Here is a 25,421-nt window from a genome sequence, read left to right on the forward strand (position 1 = left end):
TTTTCATCAACTCCTCAACTCTAACAATTTTTTTGTTACCAGAATAGCAAAACAGTCAATTTGTTACTTTTGAATAATTCTAAAATTTTTGTTCTTTCAACAAAAACCATTCTGAAACACTTTAGTCAGTGCCCTTCTGAGCAAAGCATCTGAGGTCAGTTGGAGACCACTATCACTTTTTAGCAACCTAGATCTGTACAGGCAATGTGTAGTGATGGACACCAACTTGTACTGATGTTTAGATGACAGTGGTGTCATTATGCATCTGTGCATGTACCAAAGCTATAAGCAAGAAACACTCTTACAAGCCTGGAGCATCCAGTCCAGAACCTCCCCATTGCTTCTTACTAAAATGCTCTATGGTGGGAAATATTTATACTTTTCAAAAACTTCCTATCTGGTATAATATTATTTTATAGTGTTTGTTCTGCCTAAATCTGGTCTGCCTAAATCATTTAAATTACAATGAATACTTTTCAGTCTTTTAGCTCTAAACCTATGTGTTGCTAGTTTTTTTCTTTTCTCTCTTTTTTTGAGAGGTGAGATGGAGTCTTGCTTTGTCACCCAGGCTGGAGTCCAGTGGCACAATATTGGTTTACTGCGACCTCTGCCCCTGGGTTCAAGCAATTCTCCTGCCTCAGCCTCCTGAGTAGCTGGGACTACAGGTGCGCACCACCACACCGAGCTAATTTTCATAGTTTTAGTAGAGACAGTGTATCACCATATTGGTCAGGCTGGTCTTAAACTCCTGATCTTGTGATTCACCCACCTTGGCCTCCCAAAGTGCTGGGATTGCAGGTGTGAGCCATTGAGCCTGACCTGCTGTTTTAAAACTGCAAAAACTGCATCAAGTCCTAGAAATCCTACTCCTACGTATTTATTCTAGAAAAAAATTGTTAGGTTGGTGCAAAAGTAATTGTGGTTATTGCCATTAAAAGTAATGGGAAAACCGCAATTGCTTTTGCACCAACATATGCATACCCACTCAAAGACTCATACTTGGATAGTCATGGCTGCATTATTTACAGTTTTTAAGAACTAGAAATAACCCAAATTAGCAACCGGTAAATGGATAAACAAACTGTGGTATAGCCACACAATGGGAAACAATAGTCAGCAATAAAAGGGAAAACAAATCACTGTACATAGATGAATCTCAAAAGCATTCTGCTAAATGAAATATTCAAAACATATGCTTCATTTGTATAAAACTTCTCATAAAGGCAAATAAATCTATAATGACACAAAGCAGATCTGTGATTTCCAAGGCCTGGGAGACCGGGAAGAAGATGGATTGCAAGAAACACAGTCAACTTTTGTGGATGGATAAAAAAAGTTTTATGTTATGATTGTGACAGTGGTCACATGATTATAAGCACTGGTCAAAACTCTTCAAACTGTGCATCCACATTGGTGAATATTAATCCAAGGAAATTATTAAAATAACATTTAAAACACACTGGATGTAAACTGAAATACTCTAATCAGTCCTGCACTCCTTGCAAAATAAGATATCATTCTGGCCATATTACGGTGTCATACAAGGAATTCTAGCTGGGCTGTATGATGATCAGATTACAAAGATGCTGTGCACAGCTTTGTCACGATAGGCAGAGCAGCAGCAGGAAAAAAATCTATACCATTTTCATGCTGTGGATTCTCTAGTCCTGATTTCACTGCACCTCAGTTTTCCCATCTATATATGAGATAATTGAGCTAAGCTAGCCCCAGCATCCTGTGATCCTGTTTTTTAGCCCCTAGTATAAACAACTTTATTCAGTATACTCTATTTAAAAAAATCACTAATCTAGATCATGTCAAAATACCAGAGTCTATTCCAGAAGCCTTCTGATTATGTTAACATTTGTGAGTGTAATTACATTGTATCATTCAGATAGCTATTATCTAAAAATAGGTTAAAGAAAACAAACATGCTTCTTGTTTGGAATTCTATTTCTTCTCAACCTCCCTGTTCCTTCTCCTATTTTTGTAGGTTCTGCCACAGGCACAGTTTCTTCCACAGTATTATCATTCTCTGATTACATCTCACGTCCAGAAGATCACACCAGCATCCTCCACTTTGGCAAGAACGAGACACAGAAGACCTGCAGGGTCCTGATCATCAACGACTCCCTTTATGAAGAGGAGGAATCCTTCAGTGTTTCACTGAGGCTGCCAGTGGGAGGACAGCTGGGAGCCAGATTCCCCACCACTAAGGTGACTATCATGGCTGATCGTTATGATGGTAAGTCTATTTCTTGCTTCCCAACCTTTGGCAATAGCTTCCTTCTTCTCACACATTCTTCCAACAGTGAAAAGGCAAATGTAGCTTAACTTGTCTTTAAAAGAATATTTTATGTTCCTTCTTCTCCAAAAACTGTGAGTAGCTCTTCAAATGCATAGACATCACCAACACTAACAACAAAATAGCCATGCAAGAAGATTAAATATTTGGGTATGACACAAGAAAAGCATAGCCCAAGGAGGTGACCTAAGACTTAGAAGGAAATTAGGAAGAAGACCTAAGTCAAGTATCTAATCACCCAACCAGAACTACCCCAAGAGGACCCTCATCTTAGCAGTGAAAGGATCATCCCTCACAGCAAGGGTGTGAGTTGTCAAGTGGTACAAAGACAAGATGGAGCCCCACGTGTTAGCATCTGGACCTCTTTATGGTTACCCAGCAGGGCATTTGTTTCCAGTCCCTGAGGAGCCCAGCTGAAATTTGGCCAGAGAAGAGAGGGTTGCCTCATTCCTCAACACCAACCCTCCCCTCTCAGACACAACATAAAATATCAAGCCCAGTATGCTTTTCCTAGGTCTCACCTGCCCTTTCTATAAGGAGCACTTTTAACAGAAAATGGTAATAAAGACAAGGCCAGGATCAGACTGTGTTATTACTAATCTCATATTAGTTTGACTGCTTCATCTCTCAACCATGCTTCTATCAGGATTTGAGTGGCTGTGAGTTGCTGAGCTCAGGCCTAAGAAGGGTTAGACTGGGCTGTTAATCTAGACCCAAAATTAATATGACTGCTTTATGGATGCAACACAAAGCTTCCATTAAACTGAGAGCTATGCCAAGAGATAAACACAGATTTGTAAAGTTTGAACAGTTTATACACCCTCCAGTTAGGTATGGTAAATTTATCGTATACTATCATCTTCTGTTTGAAATTATGTCTTCATAACAACCATAGAACAAAGGAAAATATGAATGAGATTAAAAGTGGTCTTTTGTTTGCTTGTTTGTTTGTTGCTGAGTCTATCCTGCAGACTCTGGCCAGTGGCAGAGGAAAGGACTATGCAGACACTGGTATTTTACATAAGAGCAGCTAGGGTACTGCTGGAGAGAGCAGTCTCAATAAGCCAGAGCCGCTTGTATTTATTCAGTACTGGTATAATGTCAAAGGCCTGAAGCCAACACAGTTGTAGGTAATTAACATTGTTGTCTCCCTTTGCAGGGAGGAATCTTGCATGTCAATGATCTAACGTCGGTCTCTGACTAACATTAAGTAAATAACTTATCTAGGTAGATTTCTTTACACTCCCTTGTTACCTATTCTTCACCCTCAGCCTCGGAGTAAGAGAATCAGCTGCCTTCAGCTTTATTCTCGCCAGAAGCTTTGCAGAGCATTCTGACCTTTCAAAAGGCCTTCTTCCTTCCCTATAGCTTCTCCCACCATCCTGACCAATCTCCTACAGTTTGTTTGTTGTTTAGTCTCCTAAATGACTTTATTTGGGAATACTGCACCCTGTGGACCAGATCTCTGAAATGTTCAGTAGACTAGTTTTGCTCCGTTAAAAAGAAAAAAGAATTTTCAAGGACTAAGTTCAGTTCCAAAACACATATTTACAAGTATCAAGAGCTAAGAATAAGAATAGGCCCTGAGATCCATGCTTTCTTCATTGTGTACTTTTCTTTTCAAAAATTTCTTCATTGGAATTAAAACAAAGATTGTTTTTCTTAAAATAATTTGAATGAATTTTCAACTTTCTATGGAAATCCATAATTGTATTATACAGTATATTCTCCTTTTTATAATCAATGCTTACTTTTCCATCATGATGAAGAATTAACATGAAAAGTTGAAATTTGTAAACAGAAAAGTTTCAAATTCCTTTTCCCTTCACTATCACATCTTTTCTTATAGCCAGAAAGATTGGTGTCAGAACAGTCTCTGTTATGTTTCTCTAGTGAAGCTAGTAATAGGTCAAAGTATACAACGAAAGAAATGGGAGAAAAAAAGGAAGAGAATCAAAAGTGGAACAACTGAGCCAGAAAAGCTTGAGCTGAGGGCCTGGAGATTGTGGATTCTAAGCCTGAGACACACTGTCTCTGGGTAACCTTGACTAGGTCAAGCTGTCTGGGGCTCTGTTTCCCAATCATGAAATAAGGGAATTGATTGGGTTGCCCTTTCACTCCATAATTCTTTGATTCTTAAGTCATTCTAAGAAGAAGGTATTAGTTAATAAACACTACCCGTACACAAAAATGATGCATCCTGTAGGCTGAGCTTTTCTATTAAAATTTTGTCATGAACTTAGAAAAATATGTGTCAAAGTTTTGCTCTAAATAAGCCAGGTAAAAAAGAGTTAACTGGTGAAGCAAAAACTTGAATGGTCATGCATTTATGCATTTTAAGCTATCCATTTTGTCTTTTATTTTTCCAAGGCCTACCCCTGTTTGACTCATGCTATATGCTCTAACATTTTTCAAGTACATATTGAGTTACATTTTGATAAGCAAGTGCATTATATCATTTTACCCAGATAATTAGAAGGAAATTTCTTTTAAAACTAGCCTGAAAATTTTAACTAAAAATGAAGAATGAGATTGTCTGACTTTCAATTATTCTATCTCTTCTTCCTTTGCATGCTCTTTACCTAACATAGTTTTAGAATAAGCTCAAAAACCAGAGCTTATCTGAAAACTACAATAACTGGAAACAAGGCATGAAGTACACAACAGATACTAGATCCAAGCAAGCAATTTAATGGGACTCGGGTGAGATTATATGACTCTGTTGGTATGCTCAGAACTGAGGTGACTTTGGGGACCACCACACGAAAGAATGAAGAGAGAGCACCTTAACCAAAATATTAGTGTTTGTATGTATCATAACAAATGAATGGCTGCCAAAAGAGCAGACATTCACGTCCTTTGGTCAATATTGTAGGCTGAATAATGGACCTCAAAGATACTCACATTCTAACCCCCAACATTGTGAATGTGTCACCTTACATGGCAAAAGGGACTTTGAGGCTAAGGCTGTTGAGGTGAAGTGATTATCCTGAGTTACCCAAGTGGGCCCAGTGTAATCAGCAGGGTCCTTATAAGAGAGAAGCAAGAGGATCACAGAGAAAAAGGGTATCCGATGACCGAAACCAGAGGTTGGAGTGAGGCACTTTGAAGCTGGAGGAAAGAGCCACAAGCCGAGGAATGCAGGTAGCCTCTAGAAGCTAGAAAAGTCAAGGAGATGGATTTCTTCCTGAAGCCTCCACTTAGAACACAGCCCTGATAACACCCTTTATTTTAGTTAGACTTCTGACTCGAAGAACTATAATAGAATAAATTTGTGTTGTCTTAAGCCACTAAATTTGTGGTAACTTCTTACGGCAACTAAAGGAAATTGATAACGTTAATATTGTTTCTGGGGGAAATATCTATATAAGTTACCAATTTATAATTAGGAAATTTAGTGACTGTTGTGGAATGAAATGGAAAGATGATCTCTTCTTATCATTAAGCAAATACAGCTTTCTCTGCTACACTCATAATCCTACAAGAGTATTGCATATCTGAGTGTAAGTCAAGGATGCTCAACCTAACTCTTAATCATTGAGTTCCCCGCTTCTGACTGCATGTCCTTTTCCCAAATCTTCAATTCCCATTCTAGTAACACGGTGAACCAACTACAGAGCAAGGTAAAAAGTGATTAAGGCAAGACAGGCTCAGATGAAGGACCAAGGAAGTCAAGAAAAGCCAGAGATTTCTTCTAGCTGGAGGAGCTCAAGAAAAATGTATCATTTGTGCTGTGTCTGGATGGGTAAACTTGAGGATAGAGAAAGGAAGGACAACAGCATTTCAGGTGGAGGAAACAGCTTGAGCAGAGTCATAAATGAGGCAATATCGAGAACGTGGTTCAAGACTGTGCAGGAATACCATAGGTCAATTCTTTATTCAATAGGATTGAGAATTAGCCTCACACTTTATATTTATTAAGAACTACTTGTTTATTAATTTATTAGTTCCAAAAGCACTTGTTGAGCCTCATTATGTATCAGGAACTCTGCTAGGCATAGAGGATACAGCAGTGAAGAATCCAACCATTATATAATCAAGGGGGAAACACTATTCTGGAGTTTTTCTTGAAACCAAATAAAGGATATTAATAATAACTTTCAGCCATTGCATCTCAGGTTCAAAGCTAAGAAAATTTTTCTGGTAAAGTTCTAGATACCAAAATATACTGCAGAAAGAGATTTTTTTTTGAATACTTTTAAGAAGAGAGTATGCAATATAGTATTACCTAAGTTGTTTGTATGTAAGTCTTGCCTAAGGACAAGAAATAGATTAAAATCCTTCTAGGTTCACAAAAAAATGTACTAAGTGGCTTTTCAAGTTTGCCCAGCCAGTTAAAGCCCAGATTTCTGCCCCCCTGTGTTCATAACTCTTTTGTACTCTCCTACAATCCTTCAGCGATGTGGTTCTGGGATGCATTTACCCCTAAGAAATAGCCATACCTTCCACAGGTAAATATTTTCTTCCTTTTAAAGTTACTAACGGGCTGGGCACAGTGGCTCATTTCTGTAATCTCAGCACCTTGGGAGGCTGAGGAAGGCAAATCACAAGATCAGGAGTTCGAGACCAGCCTGGCTAACATGGTGAAACCCTGTCTCTATTAAAAATATAAAAAGTTAGCTAAGCATTGTGGAAGGTGCCTGTAGTCCCAGCTACTGGGGAGGCTGAGGCAGGAAAATTGCTTGAACCCAAGAGGCGCAGGTTGCAGTGAGCTGAGATTGCACCACTGCACTCCAGCCCTGGCGACAGAGTGAGACTCCATCTCAAAATAAATAAATAAATAAAGTTACTAACTGCAGTGATACGGGTGGCCATCTAGTGTTTCTGATAATAAAAATGTACCTTCATGTTCAAAACCCACAGGAAACCACCAGTCAGTAAAGTTTGACCCCATCATTAGTTTAAAATTGTTTCAGCTGTCTTCAAATGCATGCAAAAAAAAAAAGTTGCTAATAATACAGTAACTTCACAGGTACCATTTATCAAGCAAACCTCTTGAAGAACATGTTTTCATATGCACATAGCCAAAACGTAGGTAGTCTGGAGGAGATACCAGCCCTTTCATGTTGGTTCTCTTCACACAGGTGAACAATTGGATTTTGTAATGCACCTTGATCCTGTTTTAATACTGTGGGTCTGTAGCATTGTCTCATTTTATGTGGAGACCTGCTGACTGTGTGTGTATAACTGAACAAAGAATCCGGTTGTTCATCAGTAAATATCTGGAAGAAAGAGATGCAAACAACATGCTACTTAATAAGTGAACAAAAGTCTGAAATAAAAGGAGCTGGCACATTTTGCCAGTCATTTCATAGGCTGAACAAATGTCTGTATAGAAATGAAAATTGGCCACAATGGAAAAAAGAACCATGAGCCAATATAAGTAATCTGCCCAAGAAAACACTTGGGTATGCTTGACTTTTCAGAGAAATAGAAAGGGCATTAAATCACCACTTTGTTTATGAAGTAGTAAGTAAGTAAAGATTGTAAGATAATAAAAGGAGACTTTTTGCTCACTTACAAAGTAGTAAATTGCCTCTCAGTATTTGGAGTTACGTGGTAGAAAATTAAAAGGAGAGTGTCTTTATTGGCTGCACATAAAGTCAGAGGAAGGAAGAGAATAAAGACTGTAAATGGCTTTCCTTGTGATCACCACTTTCTTAATTAATCCAATGCATATTCTGGCAAACCACTTTGGCTACATTTTTCTCTCTCTTTGACTTTGTTTTTTATATTTCAAATAATAAAGTTACATCTGTGAATCATGGTGGCCACAGATACAGAATAACGCTAATTATATTCTAAAAATGAAACCAAAACACTTGAATTTTGTTAGTGCCACAGCATTGAATGAACAACAAAACCATCATGTGAGCAATAAAGCTAGTAAGATGAGCTAAGTGGTACCTACCTCTAAGAGTAGTTACATATAGGAATATGTAAAAACAAGTAGAAGTCTTAATATCGATTTCTTGAAGAACTATATCCTTGAGCCCTGCCATATTCCTACTTAATTTTTACTTAAAACTTTGGTAGTTTTTGTTTGTTGTTTGCTTGCTTGCTTGCTTGCTTGTTTTTTGAGACAGAGTCTGGCTCTGTCACCCAGGCTGGAGTGCAATGGCACTATCTTGGCTCACTGATTCTCTTGCCTCAGCCTCCCGAGTAGCTGGGATTACAGGCACCTGCCACCCACTGATGCATTTGCCATTTCACATGGGCAGATCACTCCTGATCTTGTGATCCACCCACCTTGGCCTCCCAAAGTGCTGGGATTACAGGTGTGAGCCACCACGGTAGTTCTAAATCCTCTAATTTTCAGAAGAGAACTTAAGAAAATTCCCAATATCAAATATAAAAAGGAAGGAAAAAAAAGCAAAGAAAGGGCCAGGCATGGCGACTCACGCCTGTAATCCCAGCACTTTGGGAGGCAAAGGGAGGTGGGTCACCTGAGGTCAGGAGTTTGAGACCAGCCTGGCCAACATGGAGAAACCCCGTATCTACTAAAAATAAAAAATTAGCTGGGCATTGTGGCACATGCCTGTAATCTCAGCTACTCAGGAGGCTGAGGCAGGAGAATCTCTTGAACGCTTGAACCTGGGAGGCAGAGATTGTGGTGAGCTGAGATCATGCCATTGCACTCCAGCTTGGGCAACAAGAGGGAATCTCTGTCTCAAAAAAAGAAAAAAGCAAAGAAAGGAAGAAAATTACACAAAATCCAGTATACAATCCAAATGTTAAGTTGCAATGTTATTTGAAATGGTTTGAGTAGATTCTTAACAAGTAGATAATTCATTCAAGAGACATTTATAGTGAACTGCCACCTGCTTAGTACAGAACTACAAAGTCTATCCCTGCCTTCTATCCTACCCAATTTGATCTGTAATAATATTATCCTTGAATGAATGAAGGCTTTTTAATGGAGAAAAAAATTATGCACAGAACTAATGATGGAAGATTCCTAGTTCAGTGTAAACAGTCTGAATTGCTACATACTTATCTGAGCAAGTCATTATTTATAATTACTGGATTGTGGGAATTGCATTTAGATTCTGTAACATTTATTGAGGATCAAGCATATTGCTAAGCTTAAAATGTAATGCTAGAATCCACATACATGATCATCCGTGTGATTTGTTCATGAAGTCACACTAAAATATTATTTAATTTAAAAAGGAGGCAAGTGTCAAGTTGTGGCTTCTAGTTACCTTTCGGGAGCTTCCTAAATGATTTTGGTTGTGCTCTTGAGTTCTCAGGACCCCTGATATTTGAGTTCTGCCATTGTTTTTATCATTTAAGATATCAACAATTAATTTTATAACTATAACTTTAAATTATTTTCTTAGTATCCTGAATATGTCCCCCTAAAAAGAAGAAGCTGAGGCAAAGTTAATATAGAGTTTATCTAAGCCAAAGTTTGACAACTGCAGCCTGGGACATCATCCAGGTTGCCTTGAAGAGTGCTCCAGTAAGTGAAGAAGAAGCTCAAGATTTTAGAGAAAAAGGAACAAATCAGGAGATGGAATGTCTTAGTCCATTTGTGTTCCTATAAAAGGGTCATGAGGCTAGGTGACTTATAAAGAAAAGAGGTTTATTTGGGCCACGGTTCTGTGGGCTGTACAGGAATATGGTGCCAGCATCTGCTTCTGGTGAGAGCCTCAAGAAGGTCCACTCATGGCAGAAGGGGAAAGGAAGTTGATGTGTGCAGATCACATGACAAGAGAGATGCAACAGAGAGAGGTGAGGAGGTGCCAGGCTATTTATAATGATCAGATCATGCGGGTACTCATAGAGCAAGAACTCACTCATTACTTTGAGGATGGCACCAAGATGTTCATGAGAGATCCAACCCCCGATCCAAACACTTTCCACCTGGCCTCACCTCCAACACTGGTGATCACATTTCAACAGATATTTGGAAGGAACAAATGTCCAAACTGAAACAGAAGGCAATTACAAAAAGTTGTTTGTCAGGAATTCTCAGTGGTTTACAGAAATAACATTGGTTAGTGCTTGGCTATACTGTTGAATTATAGGGTATATGACATTTTATGGCTGCTTGACATCAGTTAGTCTAGAGTCCCCACAGCAAGTGACTTCAAGAAATGTATTATTTAGCTCAAGGGTGAGTAGGATGTGACAGGTGCTACATTTCAAATGCCTTTCTGGGCTGAATAATTTAAAGGGACTTGCATTCCTCATATAAAAAGGTTTCTTTTTCTTTCTCATATAGATAATACATAAATTATTTCCAAATCAATATATTTACTTCAAGTTGTTCTTTTATCTAGAAATCCTCATCTCAGAAATACGTCAGTCTACTGAGGCTACGGAATGTATTAAATGAATCAACTATGTCTAGAGTACAGACTGCTTTTGCCATTTCACATGTGAGGTCATCACAATCAGAGACAACAGGGAGAAAGGAAATAAGGCAAACAATAACAGCTGATTGCCACTGATTTTTATCCCAGAAATCAGAGAAAATGTATCAAAATTGTTTTAAGGTTAAATAAATATCCATAGGATGATGTACCTTTCACAATCTCTTTACAAAGCACTGTGATACAACACTCTTTTCTAAAACCACCTAGACATCTTCCAGTCATGTACAAGCAGTTCCCTGGCTGGTCAGTCTAGTCCATGACCCGACTGCCAGAGTCAGAGGTCTAGAAGCTCAATTTTGTCTGTGGGCACAGAGACGGGATGTAGACCCACAAGAGACACGATGTATGTGCCAAAATGACAAATCATAAATTGCAGTGAAAACCGAAGTCAAAGAAAACTGAAAATCAGAGTCCCCTGGTTAACACATTCTCTCCTTAAAGGAGACTACTGGGCAGCCCCTTCATAAGCAGGAAACTGATGATGATGGGATCCTAGAAATCGCACCAAGCCAATACAGCCATCTTCATCCTGGGCAAATAACTGCCAGGGGTCCTAAAGACTCAACATCCAAGGTCAGAATACCTTTTGTCTTAAGATGGCTGGCAACAGGCAACTCATTTCTCCTTCTTTTGGCTTCTTGCTGTTTTCTAGGTCTCACGCAGAACTAACTTCAGCTAAAGCCATTTTCCCTTAAATACAGCACGAAACAGTTGGCCATGCTACAGATATAACCATGCTGACCTAGCCTGACTACTGAAGTCATGCTTTGTCACATTCCATTAAGCCCAAGTTTGACTCTACAGAGTGCCTAAAACAGCTCATTTCCAGAGTTAACGGTATGTAACTCTGACAGGGTCTTCTGTCAGAGTTAATGGTATTTCAGAGCAAGTATTGGTAATTCTGAGGTGTGACTTCCTCCCATCTTCAAGCTCCCCAGTGGTGTGCTCATGTGGCAGCTGCCAGTGTATGACTCTTATGGAAGCTGCTTCTGCTTTAGTCCCTACCCTAGAGAAATGCGGATTTTGCCAGTCATGATTCTAATGATCGCTTTGAATGATATCATTTTATTTTGGCCTTGAGGAAACAACCACAAGGAGTATTAGTGCACTTCCCACATAATTATAATTTTTTTAGAATAACGACATGAAATGATAATTCTGTTCATTCGAGTTTCTAAGCATTAGCCACTTGTCAAATTCCTGTGCGTGGTGTATCTCCAGCAGTAGTTTAGTTTCCTTTCAGTCAGAAATAAAACATATGTCCTTCAGAATTGACTGTTTAAGAAAATATTGGGAAAAGCATACATTCATTTTTCAGGGTTAGGATTTTACATATAATTTACCAGTCTAGGCACACGTTAGATACCAATAATGCTTCCTTTTTAGTAGAGTCAAATATATAATCTTGTAACGAAAGCATGTTTTCATTTAGGTCAAGTAATAACACAATATCTAACAACCTGAAGATGTACCCAAGTTGCTCAAGGGCAAGCTTTTCTTTTTTTCCAGATAGAGCTGGGGACTTTTATTCTATTTTGCTGAACTCAAGGAAATGTTTGCTCTCTTAAGCAGAGATCAAATATCCCCCTGTCAAATGGATCACCTGAAGAAATTGTTTTATAAGGACAACTATCATGGAGTAAGACAAAAGAAAGAGTATAGGAGCAGCCAGAGGCTAAGATTACCCCAGGCCAGGGACGACTCCCTGACCCACACTGCCAAGGGAGTCATTTTAAAAATATCAGCTTCGTGAGAGCAGAGGCCATGGTATTTGCCTAACAAATGTTTGCTGAATGAATGTGTGACAACTTCATGTTTATTCACCTGGCTTTAGAACCTAACTTCCACTGGCCCTGTATGAAGGCCAAGATAAAATTGAGAACACTTGTTAATATGAAAAATGTGTCTGTTCTATATACAAGCACTTTATACCGTCTCTGCTCAACTAGTGAAGACTTTCTTTCAATTTTTAGTACGTGATTTGAAAACTCTAGTAACCCGCCACAAAAAAGAAGTGCTCAGTTTCACAGAGGGTTATATATTTTGTCCTGAGGCAGTAGGATTTGGAAAACTTGCATAACATTTGCCTAGAAATATTACCAGCTAGTTTAGTATCTTTGTCATTAAATGGGCATCTAACATAATGATGACAGATTTAAGAAAACATTGTAAGGAAAAATCGTGCATAAACAATGTGTCATTTTGGTGAAATCAGCACATTCAAATTTTGAAAATGTGGTTATGGACCAAGGAAAACTTCAACACATAAATGCTTTTAAAATGTGAAAGACATATATTTCTGTGCTATAAAATCCCAGGAAACTGTTCCAAAGAAATAGTATCACTTAAAAAATAAATAAATAAATAAGAAATAGTATTACTATGCTTTCTAGAGCTAGTCATATTATAACACAATTACTACAGGCTTTAGATATATCGTATCTTTAATTTTTGATCTTATTTTTTAGTTTAAAGTTAATGAGAAAAAATATTTCAGAAGCCATTACCCAACAGCTAAAAAAAAAAAAGGCTTTGGAAACAGAAAGGAAAAAAGAGCATTCCCAGAGCATAGTGACCAGTGCTCACCCTTGCTTGCAATAGAAATTATAGCACTGAGAAAAAGTAGTTCTCAGGCAGAGATGTTGGCTGTGTGTGGTCTTTTCAGCCTCCATGATACTTTTGTGGTCTTTTCAGCCTCCATGATACTTTAAGTTCTTCTGCATTGAGTCAACAAGAGATTTAATCTCATACAGTCCATATTTGTTGGTTATGTTAAATTAATTTTAGATTTTATGCTGAATCTTGAAGAGAATGAATTACATTCTCCTAGCCATTGTCAGATTTTTTTATGAAGTCTCACAACTTTTATATTTGAAGGTAACCTTGGGTGAAGTAAGTAGACCTGGAATTATTTTACTGTTAGACGCATTATGCTGACAGCATATTATAGTTTTAATGGCAACTGCAAAGTTCAAAGCAACTTTTTTACTTTTTACATAGAAAGCACCCCAGGTTAAGGTCTAAACTAATGCATTTGTCATTTCTTATTTTTTTTTCAATAGGGTTTTGTGGACCAGTGGTGTTTGGTTACATGAATAAGGTCTTGAGAGGTGATTTCGAGATGTTGGTGCACCCAGCACCTGAACAGTGTACCCTGTGCCCAATGTGTAGCCTTTTATTCCTCACCCACCTCCCAGTCGTTTTCTTGAGCCCCCAAAGTCCATTGTATCTCAAAGTCCCATAGCTTAGCTCCCACTTATGAGTGGGAACATAATAATGTTTAATTTTCCATTCCTGAGTTACTTCACTTAGATAATGGTCTCCAATTTCATCCAGGTTGCTACAAACGCCATTATTTTGTTCCTTTTTATACTAGCCACTGGCAGATTTAATAAGACCACTACAACCAGTTGGGAAGATTTTAAGAAATCAGTTAACTCTGCTCCAGGATAAAATTTATTCTCCAGCTCATGCTGGATGCCAGCATGACTCAGAAAATATGAAGACCAGCCACTGGTTTTTCAGTAGCTCCCCAAGTTATATTCCACTCTTCAGATGAGGTGCTTCTAAGCCCATAGTCCGGAGCCAAAGTCCTCCATCCTACATTTCATGTATGGGTATCTGGTTTTTTGCCTAGAATTCTTTTTCCACATCCTGCACTAGTATCAACAAGACTCTGGTTTCCACTCCTAGGACTTGATACCTTCCCTGGAGGCCAGAATGTATCCCTGAATTCCAGGCCCGCTGCCCAAGAATAACAGGCCCTTCCCCTCATTCTCTATTTCAACCGCTCTGGATTCCCCCATTCCTTGGCTCTAGCCCAGTGTTCCTTTGCCAGAGATGACACTTTAGATTACTACATTATTTGGACACCATGCCTTGCCAACTGGCTGACTCTCCACTGGTAGGTCTGACATGATTCAAGTCAGATCTGTTTCTACCTCCTCACCTCCTACCATAATCCTCTAATCTCCACCTCAACAAATTATAAGGATGGCATCCCAATGCCAAAACGTCTTCAGCATCACAGAATCATTAAGGGCAGAAAGAACCTCAAGGGTCGTCTAGTTCAACCTCTTCACTTTACAAATGAAGAAAGCAAGCCCAGAGAGTTAAAGTGACTTGCCCAAGTGTCCATATTGAGCCAAGGCAAGAACAATCTGAGAAGCCTCTTATTTCTGGATTCCTGGTTCAGTGCTCGTTCTCCAATATCATGTCCCTTAGCCCCTCTGACAGCTAGTTATTTTTCTTTGTTCTGAATAATTCTCTTGACCCAGAGTTTGCTACTTAAAAGAAAGCCAAATTTATGGTTAAATAACTATAATTAACAGAATGCCCTTTCTTATTCTGATCCAAAATTCTTTTTTAAAAATATGCTTTCTGAGCAAGATGGCAGAAGAGACCTGTACCCTTCTTCCCCCCACAGACATACTGACTCAACAGCAAAATACTAACCATTTCTCTTTATGAGAAATTCAACAACAAGTTGTAAGGCTCCCATAGCCAGGCTGAATACAAAACCATTTGCAGTCATGTGTCACTTATTTAGAGCAATGTGTTCTGAGAAATGCATCTCTTAAGGAAATTTCAATGTCGTACAAATATCATAGAGTGTACTTACACAAACCTAGATGATTTAGCCTACTATGCATGCAGGCTATACGGTATAACCTATTACTCTTAGGCTACAAATCTCCACAGCACATTACTGTACTGAATACTGTAGGTGCTTGGGACATAAGGGTGAGTATTTGTGTATCTAAACATAGAAAAAGTAGAATAAAAATACAGTATTGTGATCATATGGGACAACCATTATATATGTGGTCAACAATTGAGCAAAACATCACTATGCTGGTACATAAAAGCTGGTAGTTGAGTTCAAGATACCCTCTTGCCCAAAGCCCTAGCACAGTGCCATATAACTGGGAGAGAACCCTCACCTCCAAGCTTTTATTTTGCGAAGGAGAAGAAGAAAAACACCATACATCTAATGCCTTGACTATTCTGGGGCAGGCACAAAACACTGGCTTCTGTGTCATCTGTCTCTGAGCACTAACAACCTCACATACTATAGATGTCCAGAAGCCACTACTGAGAACAAATACTAGAGTTCATAATAGCAAGCTAGCATATGCCACAGCTAAAACCTCTAGCCCACAAAGTGAGTGGGCAGGGGAAAAGAAACAGCACTGAGCTGATATTACAGCTTGTGCCTGGGCAGGGAAGAAAAGGATTTGACCACACATAAATGTTCTAATTTTTGCTGTGGCTTGCCCGAGTCACTGGCTTCTGTCTACCTGTCTCAGACCACTGATACAACCCAGCATACTCTAGATGCTGGGAGCCACTGCAATGGACTGAAGGTTTCTGTCTTCCCCAGATTCATATGTTGAAATTCTAACCTCCAAGGTGGAATTACAAGGTGGGCATTAGAAGGTGGGGACTTTGGAAGGTGATTAGATTATGAGGGCAGAGCCCTCATGAATGGTACTAGTTCCCTTATGTAAGAGACCTGAAAGAGATCCCTCACTTCTTCTGTCATGTTAAGTGTATAGCAAGAAGGCAACATCCGTGAACTACAAGGTGGACCATTATCAGATGCTGAAACCACTGATGCTTTGGTCTTAGACTTCCAAGCCTCCAGAACTGTGATAAATTTCTGTTGATTATAAGTTACTCAGTTTATGATCTTTGAATCTGTAGATTGCCTTCAGTAGAATAGATATTTTAATGAACACAGGTTATCTTTCCATTCATATGTCTTTAATTTTTTATCAATGTTTTGTAGTTTTCAGTGCAGTGTACAGGTCTTTCTCTGCCTTAGTTAAGTTTGTGCCTAAGTGTTTTATTCTGAGTATTTTAATGTAAATGGGGTTGTTTTCTTAATATTCTTTTCAGGTAGTTCGTTATTAGTGTAAAGAAATGCTAGTGATTTTTGTTATGTTGATTTCTACTTTGCACCTGTACTGAATTGATTTATTGGTTTTAATAGCCAAAACAGTTCTGAAAAAGAAGAGCAGTGCTGGAAGCATCACATTTCCTGATTTCAAAATCTTTACAAAGCTACAGTAGTCAAAATAGTAAGATACTGGCATTAAAAACTGTGTGTCTCTAAGCAGGACTTTCCTGAGTAGATTTCCTATCTCTTTTCGTTTGGGCACTATAGTTGATTTATTTTATGCAGCTGAAAGTTTCATATGTTATGTTTTGGGATTTTGCCACTGACGTCCACTGTCGGCTTACATGTGTCTTTCTGAATACACTCGCTACATTTAACATTGGGACCACTCATTCTTCTCAATATTCTTTACTCTCTTGATTTTCCTGGTTCAAATGCCTCTCTCTCCATCTTGCCAACTATTTTTTGCTTGTCTGTTTTTGCGTTTGCTTATTTTTTTTTTTGGTCTGTTTGTTTTTGGTCTCTTTTTGGGGCTCCTTTCACTTGATCTTTCTCTTTAAAGGTTGATGCTCCCTGCTATGATCCTCTTTTTATTCATCCACAGTAGATAATCATACCATCTAATATGGGTTTAGCCCCAATCTGTATGCTTAAGACTCCCAAATCATATCTCCAGCCCTGGCTTGATTTTTTATTTTTTATTTTTTTGAGATGATGTCTCTCTCTGTTGCCCAGAGTGCAGTGCAGTGGTACAATCATGGCTCACTGCAGCTCCAATCTCCTGGGCTCAAATGATTCCCCCACCCCTGCCTCCCACAAAGCTGGGACTACAGGCATCGCCACCACACCCAGCTAATTATTTCTATATTTTTTGTAGAGATGACGTCTCACTATGTTTCCCAAACTGGTCTCAAACTGCTGGTCTCAAATGATCCTCCCACCTTAGCCTCCCAAACTGCTGGAATTACAGACATGAGTCACTGTGAGGCGTGATTCTTGCACTCTAGATTCACACATGAAAGGGTTTTCAGAAATATCCACTCAAATGTACCACAGGCCACTCAAATTCAACATACCTATAACCAAACTCATCATCTTTCTTTCTCTTACCCTCAGTCAACACTGTTCCACCTGCTGTATTCCCAACTGAGTTAGACAGTGCCTCCCACTCCCACCCACAAACACTAGAAAAGTGAAGGACATCCTCGAAGCTGCTACATTAGTCACTGGATACTGTTCAGGGCACTTCTTACATTCACCACTTCCACTCCATCCCTAATACTACCGCCTAGATCCTCGTATTTCACATGAATAATTGCAATGCCTTTCCAATGGGTTACACTAATTTCTCCTAAATTATGTCCCACACTGACATTGGACAGATGTACAGAAAACAAAAACCAAACAACTTTTCACTGCCTAGACTGGTTTCCACATTTTATAGAATCTAAAATGTCAAGTCCCATCAACCTAAAATGATTATCTTCCTCTCTCAATTCATTTCAAACATTCCGCTCTTCTCACCTTACACACTACCAATAAACAAGTTCTTGCATCACTTCCTAAACACTAAGCTTTTTCATGCTATGTGTCTTTGTTCATACTAGCCAGTCTAGCTGGAACATTTTCACTGGAACCTCTTTCATTGGTCAAGTCTCATTCACTTTTAAAGACATAGCACCATATTTTCTTTAGGACTCCTTCTGAACATCAGCTGAATGAAATTCTAGGTGCTACAGCAAAAGAAAGAACTGGTGTGGAGGTCCTGTTATACCAAAAATATCTCAACAACAAGACTGTATCTCTCCTCACATTCCCAGTAACTAGCACCATGCTTACAGCACATAGGAGATGCTCAGTAGATGTTTGTTGAACTGAACTAAAAAATATTTTTTTAAAAAAACATTGAATTGACTTTGCCAAATTGAATATTAAAGATCCAATACTGACCAATGGGCATTATCTTTCTTTTCCCAGATTTCAAAACCTGTTTAAATAAGCACTTAGAATTTTTCTAAAGATTACACCTACCAGTCTGTTTCTAGAGTCTGTTTTCTATCCTGAGGCAACTGGAAAAAAATTTTCCTATATTCCATCTCTTGGCATCCATTCTGTTCTGGGTGCTTTCTCAGTTTACCAACAGGTTTCTGTTACCTCACCTGCAAAACTTGGCATTATGATCACTGAACTCATTTTAAATGATAATCTTATATCTTTGAGAGCTTAATTTCTGACCTTGTCATATTTACTTTTTCTATTTTCATTTAAAGGACATTCTCCCTTAAAGGTGATGAAAACATATGGCTCTGGAATCCATTTAACATAAGGATGATGTGGCCAAAGCATCGCACTCTCCTAATTGCCCGTCCTCAGAATCACTGCTAGCATCCCAGTTTCCCAGACAGAGTTAAGGTAAAGAGTACTGGGAAACTCTTCTGTGCTACATGGAGGAGCTGTTTTCTCTATTCTGACAGATCTCGTGGTGCTCAATACATAGAGCATTTAGAAAGAATTTCATGACATTCTTTCCAAGTGACACTATCCTCCTCTCATGTCTTATATATTTCTGTGTTCAGAGGCTTGAGTTCTTACAGTTTTTTCTCGGAACAACAGTATAACTGATCAAACTTTTTTAGCTTTCTCACTTCCTGCCCTTCAATGCACACCATATATTTTCTCTACTAAAAACGCGAATAATTTTGTTCAAACTTTTAAAAAAACTTTGTAATAAGTTCCAAACATATCAAAACAGAGGTAAAACTGTTCATTTGACAAATTCTTGAGACTTTGTCAATATGCTAGCCACTGCATCACTAAAAATACAAAGGCGTACAGAATATGGTCCCTGACCCTGAGAACAGGTCATAGAGGTCTGATAAAAACACAGGGCAGCATGTTAGAATTTTTGCATTTTAAAGCAGTGCTAAATCAAGAGGGGGGTTCGAAGAAGACCATTTGGGCAGTATGATGTGTGCTACCTGCAAAGTGGGAACACAATGAACTGGGACCTGGCTTTGCCAGAAACTCTCAATGTGGGAGATAAACTGATTGGCTGCTTTGGTGGGTGAACAAAAGAGAGGGACTGCACTGGGGCTAAGTAGTATTCCTAGAGTTTATCAAGGCAGAGGATGCGAAAAGGTCGCCATGGACCAAATGTGAGCCATGCATGCAAGAATGAGTCAGAATGAACTTGTCTTAGGTCTTGTCCAAAAGTGCCATCTAAAGGGCTGAAAAGAGGTACTGCCAAATGCTAAATAGTTGAGGAATGATTAAGTGACCAGCCCGGAATATAGCTATTTCATCATCATCAAGAGAACTGCAAGTAAGAGATACCCAACTGTAGGAGTGAGAGATCTCTAAAGAATCTGCAAAAGTGCCCATGTTAAACAGAATCAGCTTTTCTTCCATCTTCCAAGACCAAAGAGTACTGACATCCATGACAGTCTTCAAGAAAGAAATTTCCTGCTACTCCTGCCTCTCCTCCTTCTTTCCTGTCCCAGTCGTGGAGACATCAGAAGCACCCATTAGCAATAACGAGGAGAAAGTTCTTGGTATGAGAAGGAAGAATGGGTTATGCAAATTACCCTGACCTGATCACTATGCTTTATATATATCAACACACCACTATGTGCCCCATAAATATGTACAATTACTACATGTTCATTAAAAAGAAAATTAAGAATGACTCTACCACCATTATCTGAGTGCAGGCCACCTGCCTGCTATATGCCTGAGGTGAGCAAATTGCAAGTGTGTTCCATTACCACAGTTATAGAACTATTCGAAATGTTAGGGAAGCACAGAGTGAAGAATAATTAATTTCTTGAGGGACTACATATGGCTTCCCAGAGGAGGCAACTCTTTATCAAAGCCTGAAAAAAATGAATGTGTCAATTGCCAAATTGACACATTCCAGCTCAGAGAAAATTGCCAACGAAGATGGAGGCTCATAAACGCTTGCTGTGTTCAGTATTTTGGGAGCTGATTGGTATAAGTGGGACAGAAGGCACAGAGTGCTTTATAGTGTCAATATGGCACCAGATGGTTCAGCAAAAAATGAACTCAAATCAGACTGGGAGAGGTCTTGTGTGCCATGGTAAACCTTTTAGCAGTGTTTCTGTTACTACTACTTTCTCAGCAGTTAAGCAGTTTACTAAAATATATCCTGAAGCAAATAATAGTTACTAAATCTGATTTCTAGCCTCCAAAATTTGAATTTAAATTCAGATATGCTTCTGCTGAATTGCAATATGTTTGCAAAGGTGTCATCTCCATAACTAATTTTCCATTTGACAAGCTCAAGGGGTCATTTCTTCACAGTGAATCTGCTTCTTAATATTTATAATTTTTGCCTCCAGATGTTATAGCCAACAAAAGCATTCATCTCAAAACCTTTTCAATGACAGTTCATATAGTAGGTATTACAGCTAAGCCTTGTATATACTTTAAATTATCAGCTAAGTTCATAAGCTATTTTTTGGAACAGAGCGAACTGGGTATGGATAGGTGTATTTGCTTGGCCAAAGCAACATTCACATTGTCAACCTCTTCCTCCTTTTAGAAGATGTACGATTCCCTTCCACCTGCTGCTGAAGCCTGGTGCCTGTACTGGTCTCCTTCAACCATCTCTTTCTATGGAGCCACTTCTTGGCCTCTTGGTGGAGTGCTTCTGGCATCTCAGCGAACAGGATCTCTCTTCCCATTCATCCACTGCCCCAGGGTTTCCATCTCTCCCTGTCCCTGTAATCAGCAAATGCCCTAAGAAAAGGAACAGCCACCGTGATCAAACTCAGAATTCTGGCTCAACTGTCCCTCCACAGGAAGAACAATTTTCTCCCCACCAAAAAGCCTCTCTAACTTCTACACCATCTTTTCCCAAACAATAGCGGACTTGCCTGAGTTACAGCTGATTGGCCAATTTTCCCCAATAGGAAAATCTCTTCTATGCAATGGATAGTTCTTAAAACACAAAAATGAATAGCATCCCAACTGACTTCATCTCATTGGCATTTCCTGGAGTCAAAGTCATAGCATGTGACTCTGATGTGGCTTTTTGTGCGTTTTTGTTTTTGTTCTCCCTCAACTATATAAAAAAACAAGACCTATGGGGTCTGTCATGTCTGACAGTTACGAGAATGCCCAGGCTCACACAGGGCCAGAGGAGATGGTATACCAGGCAGGCTGAAGCATTCTTAGTTTGTCTTTTCTGCCTCTCTAGAACCTGCCCTGCACTTTGGGGATGCTGAATATCATGTCAATGAAAGTGCTGGCTATGTGGAGATTTGTGTTTGGAGAAGAGGCACTGATCTTTCCCAACCATCATCCATCACCGTGTTCTCCAGAAAGTCAGAGAAGGAGTCAGCAGAAGGTGAGAGGGCCATTTAAAGAATATGTCATTATCATGATACACATTTATGGGGGGTCTAGTCTGCTAAGTGTAAGTATGTTTAGTCTTTGTTGATGGGCTCTGATTGAAGGTTTCTTTGGCTTGAGCACATAGATGGTTTGTATATGTAATGACTTCTTCTGGTTACAAAATAAATACATTATTATTATTATTATTATTTTCTTTTTGAGACGGAGTTTCTCTCTTGTTACCCAGGCTGGAGTGCAATGGCGTGATCTCGGCTCACCGCAACCTCCGCCTCCTGGGTTCAGGCAATTCTCCTGCCTCAGCCTCCTGAGTAGCTGGGATTACAGGCATGCACCACCATGCCCAGCTAATTTTTTGTATTTTTAGTAGAGACGGGGTTTCACCATGTTGACTAGGATGGTCTCGATCTGTTGACCTCCTGATCCACCCGCCTTGGCCTCCCAAAGTGCTGGGATTACAGGCATGAGCCACCACGCCTGGCCTAATAAATACATTATTTAAACAGCAGCCTTTATTATTTATTTATTACCCACTTGCTTTTTGTGGGCTCAAATTAATTTTCCAAAGTTCAAAATATTTTCAGATTCCTAAATAAACAATATTTCAGATGAAATTACTCCCATAATGGCAAAGCAAGTCCCACTTCCTGGAAGAATTTCATCACGTATTAGACCTTTGAAGTATGGGAGGTTTTCACTTCAGACTCAGGTATTTCTGTTACCTTCAAACAGCATGTCCTCATCCCCTGCTCACCTTAGCATTTCCTGACATGGATGACCAAGGCCTAGCTGACAGCAAGGCACAATTCTAGATACCATTTCTTCTAGAGTACCTGTAAGTTGTTTTATCATTAAAAAGGGCAGGACCTAATAGGAAAAGAAAAGGACATTTCCACGTACACTGATGCCCACATTTTCTCATCTGCAGTTGTGACCTTTTGGTGTGCTATTAGGTTGTTAATTTCATATCTTTCTAACTTTTTGTTGTGAGCATTTAGCACTATAAACTTTCCTCTTAATACTGCTTTAGCTGTGTCCCAGAAGTTCTGCTATGTTGTATCTTTGTTCTCATTAGTTTCAAAAAAAGTCTTCATTTCTGCCTTTATTGCATTGTTTACCCAGAAGTCATTTAAGAGAATGCTGTTTAATTTCCATGTGATTGTGTGTTTTCGAGTGATCTTCTTGGTATTGCTTTCTTTTTTTTTTTTTTTTGAGACGGAGTTTCGCTCTTGTTACCCAGGCTGGAGTGCAATGGCGCGATCTCGGCTCACGGCAACCTCCACCTCCTGGGTTCAGGCAGTTCTCCTGCCTCAGCCTCCTGAGTAGCTGGGATTACAGGCACGCACCACCATGCCCAGCTAATTTTTTGTATTTTTAGTAGAGACGGGGTTTCATCATGTTGACCAGGTGGTCTCGATCTCTTGACCTCGTGATCCACCTGCCTCAGCCTCCCAATGGTTTCTATTTTTATTGGTCTATAGTCCAAGAGTGTGGTTGGTATAATTCTGAATTTGTTTAATTTGCTGATAATTTTTTATGGCTAATGGTATAGTCGATTTTAGAGTATGTGCCATGTGCAGAAGAGAAGACTGTATATTCTGTTGGTTGCAGGTGAAGAGTTCTATAAATGTCTATCAGGTCCATTTAGTCAAGTGTTAGGTTCAAGTCCCAAATATCTTTGTTACTTTTCTGCCTTGACAGTTTGTCTAATACTGTCAATACGGTGTTGAAAGCCCCACTATTATGGTATAGTTACGTAAGTCTCTTCATCAGTCTTTAAGTACTTGATTTATGAATCAGGATGCTCCTCTGTTGGGCACATAAATATTCAGGATAGTTAAGTCTTCTTGCTGAAGACTTCACCATTATATAATGCTCGTCTTTGTCTTTTCTTATCACTGTTGGCTTAAAGTCTGTTTTGTATGAAATTTGAATAGCAACCCCTGCTTTTTCTGTTTCCATTTGTTTGGTAGAGTTTTCTCCATCCCTTTACTTTGAAGCTCTGGCTGTCATAGCATGTGTGATGGGTACTTGGCATATAGTTGGGTTTTTCTTTTTTATATAACTTGTGACTCTGTAGCCTTTTAATTAGGGCATTTAGCATGTTTACATTCAAGGTTAATATTGATATGTTGATATTTCATGCTATCATCTTCTTGTTGGCTGGTTTATGATACAGACTCAATTGTGTAGTTGCTTTATAGTGTCAATGGTCTATGTACTTAAATGTGTTTTTCTGGTGGCCATAACAGTCTTTCATTACCATATTTAGTGCTCCTTTAAGAACCTCTTGTGGCCAAGTGCAGTGGCTCACACCTGTAATCCCAGCATTTTGGGAGGCCAAGGCAGGTGGATCATGAGGTCACACGTTCAAGACCAGCCTGACCAATATGGTGAAACACCGACTCTACTAAAAATACAAAAATTAGCCAAGTGTGGTGGTGAGCGCCTGTAGTCCCAGCTACTCAGGAGACTGAGGCAGGAGAATCACTTGAACCCAGGAGGCGGAGCTTGCAGGGAGCCGACATGGTGCCCCTACACTCCAGCCTGGGTGATAGAGCAAGACTCCATTAAAAAAAAAAAAAAAAAAAACCCTCGTGTAGTTATGTCTGGTGGTAACGAATTCCCTTAGTATTTGCTTGTCTGAAAAAGATCTTCCTTCCCCTTATTTGATGAGGCTTAGTTTGGCTGGATATGAAATTATTGGTTGAGCTTCTTTTTTTTTAATGGAGGTGAATATAGGCCCCCAATCTCTTCTGGCCTGTAGAGTTTCTGCTGAAAGGTCTGCTGATAGTCTGATGAGGTTCTCTTCATAAGTGACGTGTCCCTTCTCTTTAGTTGCCTTTAATATTTTTTTCTTTCATTGGAGAATATGATGACTATGTGTCCTGGGATAATTGTTTTGTTCAGTATCTGGCAGGATTCTCTGCATTTCCTAAATTTGAATGTTGGCCTCTTTAGTGAAGTTGGGGAAATTTTTATGGGCGATATCTTCAAATATGTTTTCCAAGTTGTTTGACTTCTCTCCCTCTCTTTCAGGGATGCCGATGAGTAGTAGATTTGGTCTCCTTACATAATCTCACATTTCTGGGAAGAAGTTTTGTGCATTCTTTTTTATTCTATTTTCTTCGTTTTTAACTTTAATTTGGTTTTTAAACAAAGGTGGTTTTAGTGTTCATTCAGAGAACTTTTTGCTCTGAGATTCTTTCCTCAGCTTGGTCAATTCTGCTGTTAATACTTGCAATTGGCCATGCACAGTGGCTCTCATCTTTAACCCTAGCACCTTTGGAGGCCTAGGCGGGTAGATTGCTTAAGCTCAGTAGTTCAATACCAACCTGGACAACATGGCAAAACACCCGTTTCTTCAAAAAATACAAAAAAATTATCCAGGCATGGCAGCATGCACCTGTTGTCCAAGCTATTTGGAAGGCTGAGGAGGGAAGATCACCTGAACCCA

The 25,421-nt window shown here is 39.2% G+C and overlaps 1 protein-coding gene across 2 annotated transcripts in view; it reads left to right on the forward strand.

The window, feature by feature from the left end:
- Nucleotides 1-25,421, forward strand: part of FREM3 (FRAS1 related extracellular matrix 3) — a 107,115-nt gene that overhangs the window by 75,669 nt on the left and 6,025 nt on the right. The window contains exons 6-7 of one of the 2 annotated variants that reach the window (XM_002745319.6): nt 1,994-2,245; nt 21,810-21,959. In XM_002745319.6, coding sequence (XP_002745365.4) covers nt 1,994-2,245; nt 21,810-21,959 — 402 coding nt within the window. The remainder of the gene's footprint in view (nt 1-1,993; nt 2,246-21,809; nt 21,960-25,421) is intronic. The other variant, XM_035292902.3, reaches the window with a different exon arrangement.

Source organism: Callithrix jacchus, chromosome 3 (assembly GCF_049354715.1).
Source record: "Callithrix jacchus isolate 240 chromosome 3, calJac240_pri, whole genome shotgun sequence".
Lineage (NCBI taxonomy): Eukaryota > Metazoa > Chordata > Mammalia > Primates > Cebidae > Callithrix > Callithrix jacchus.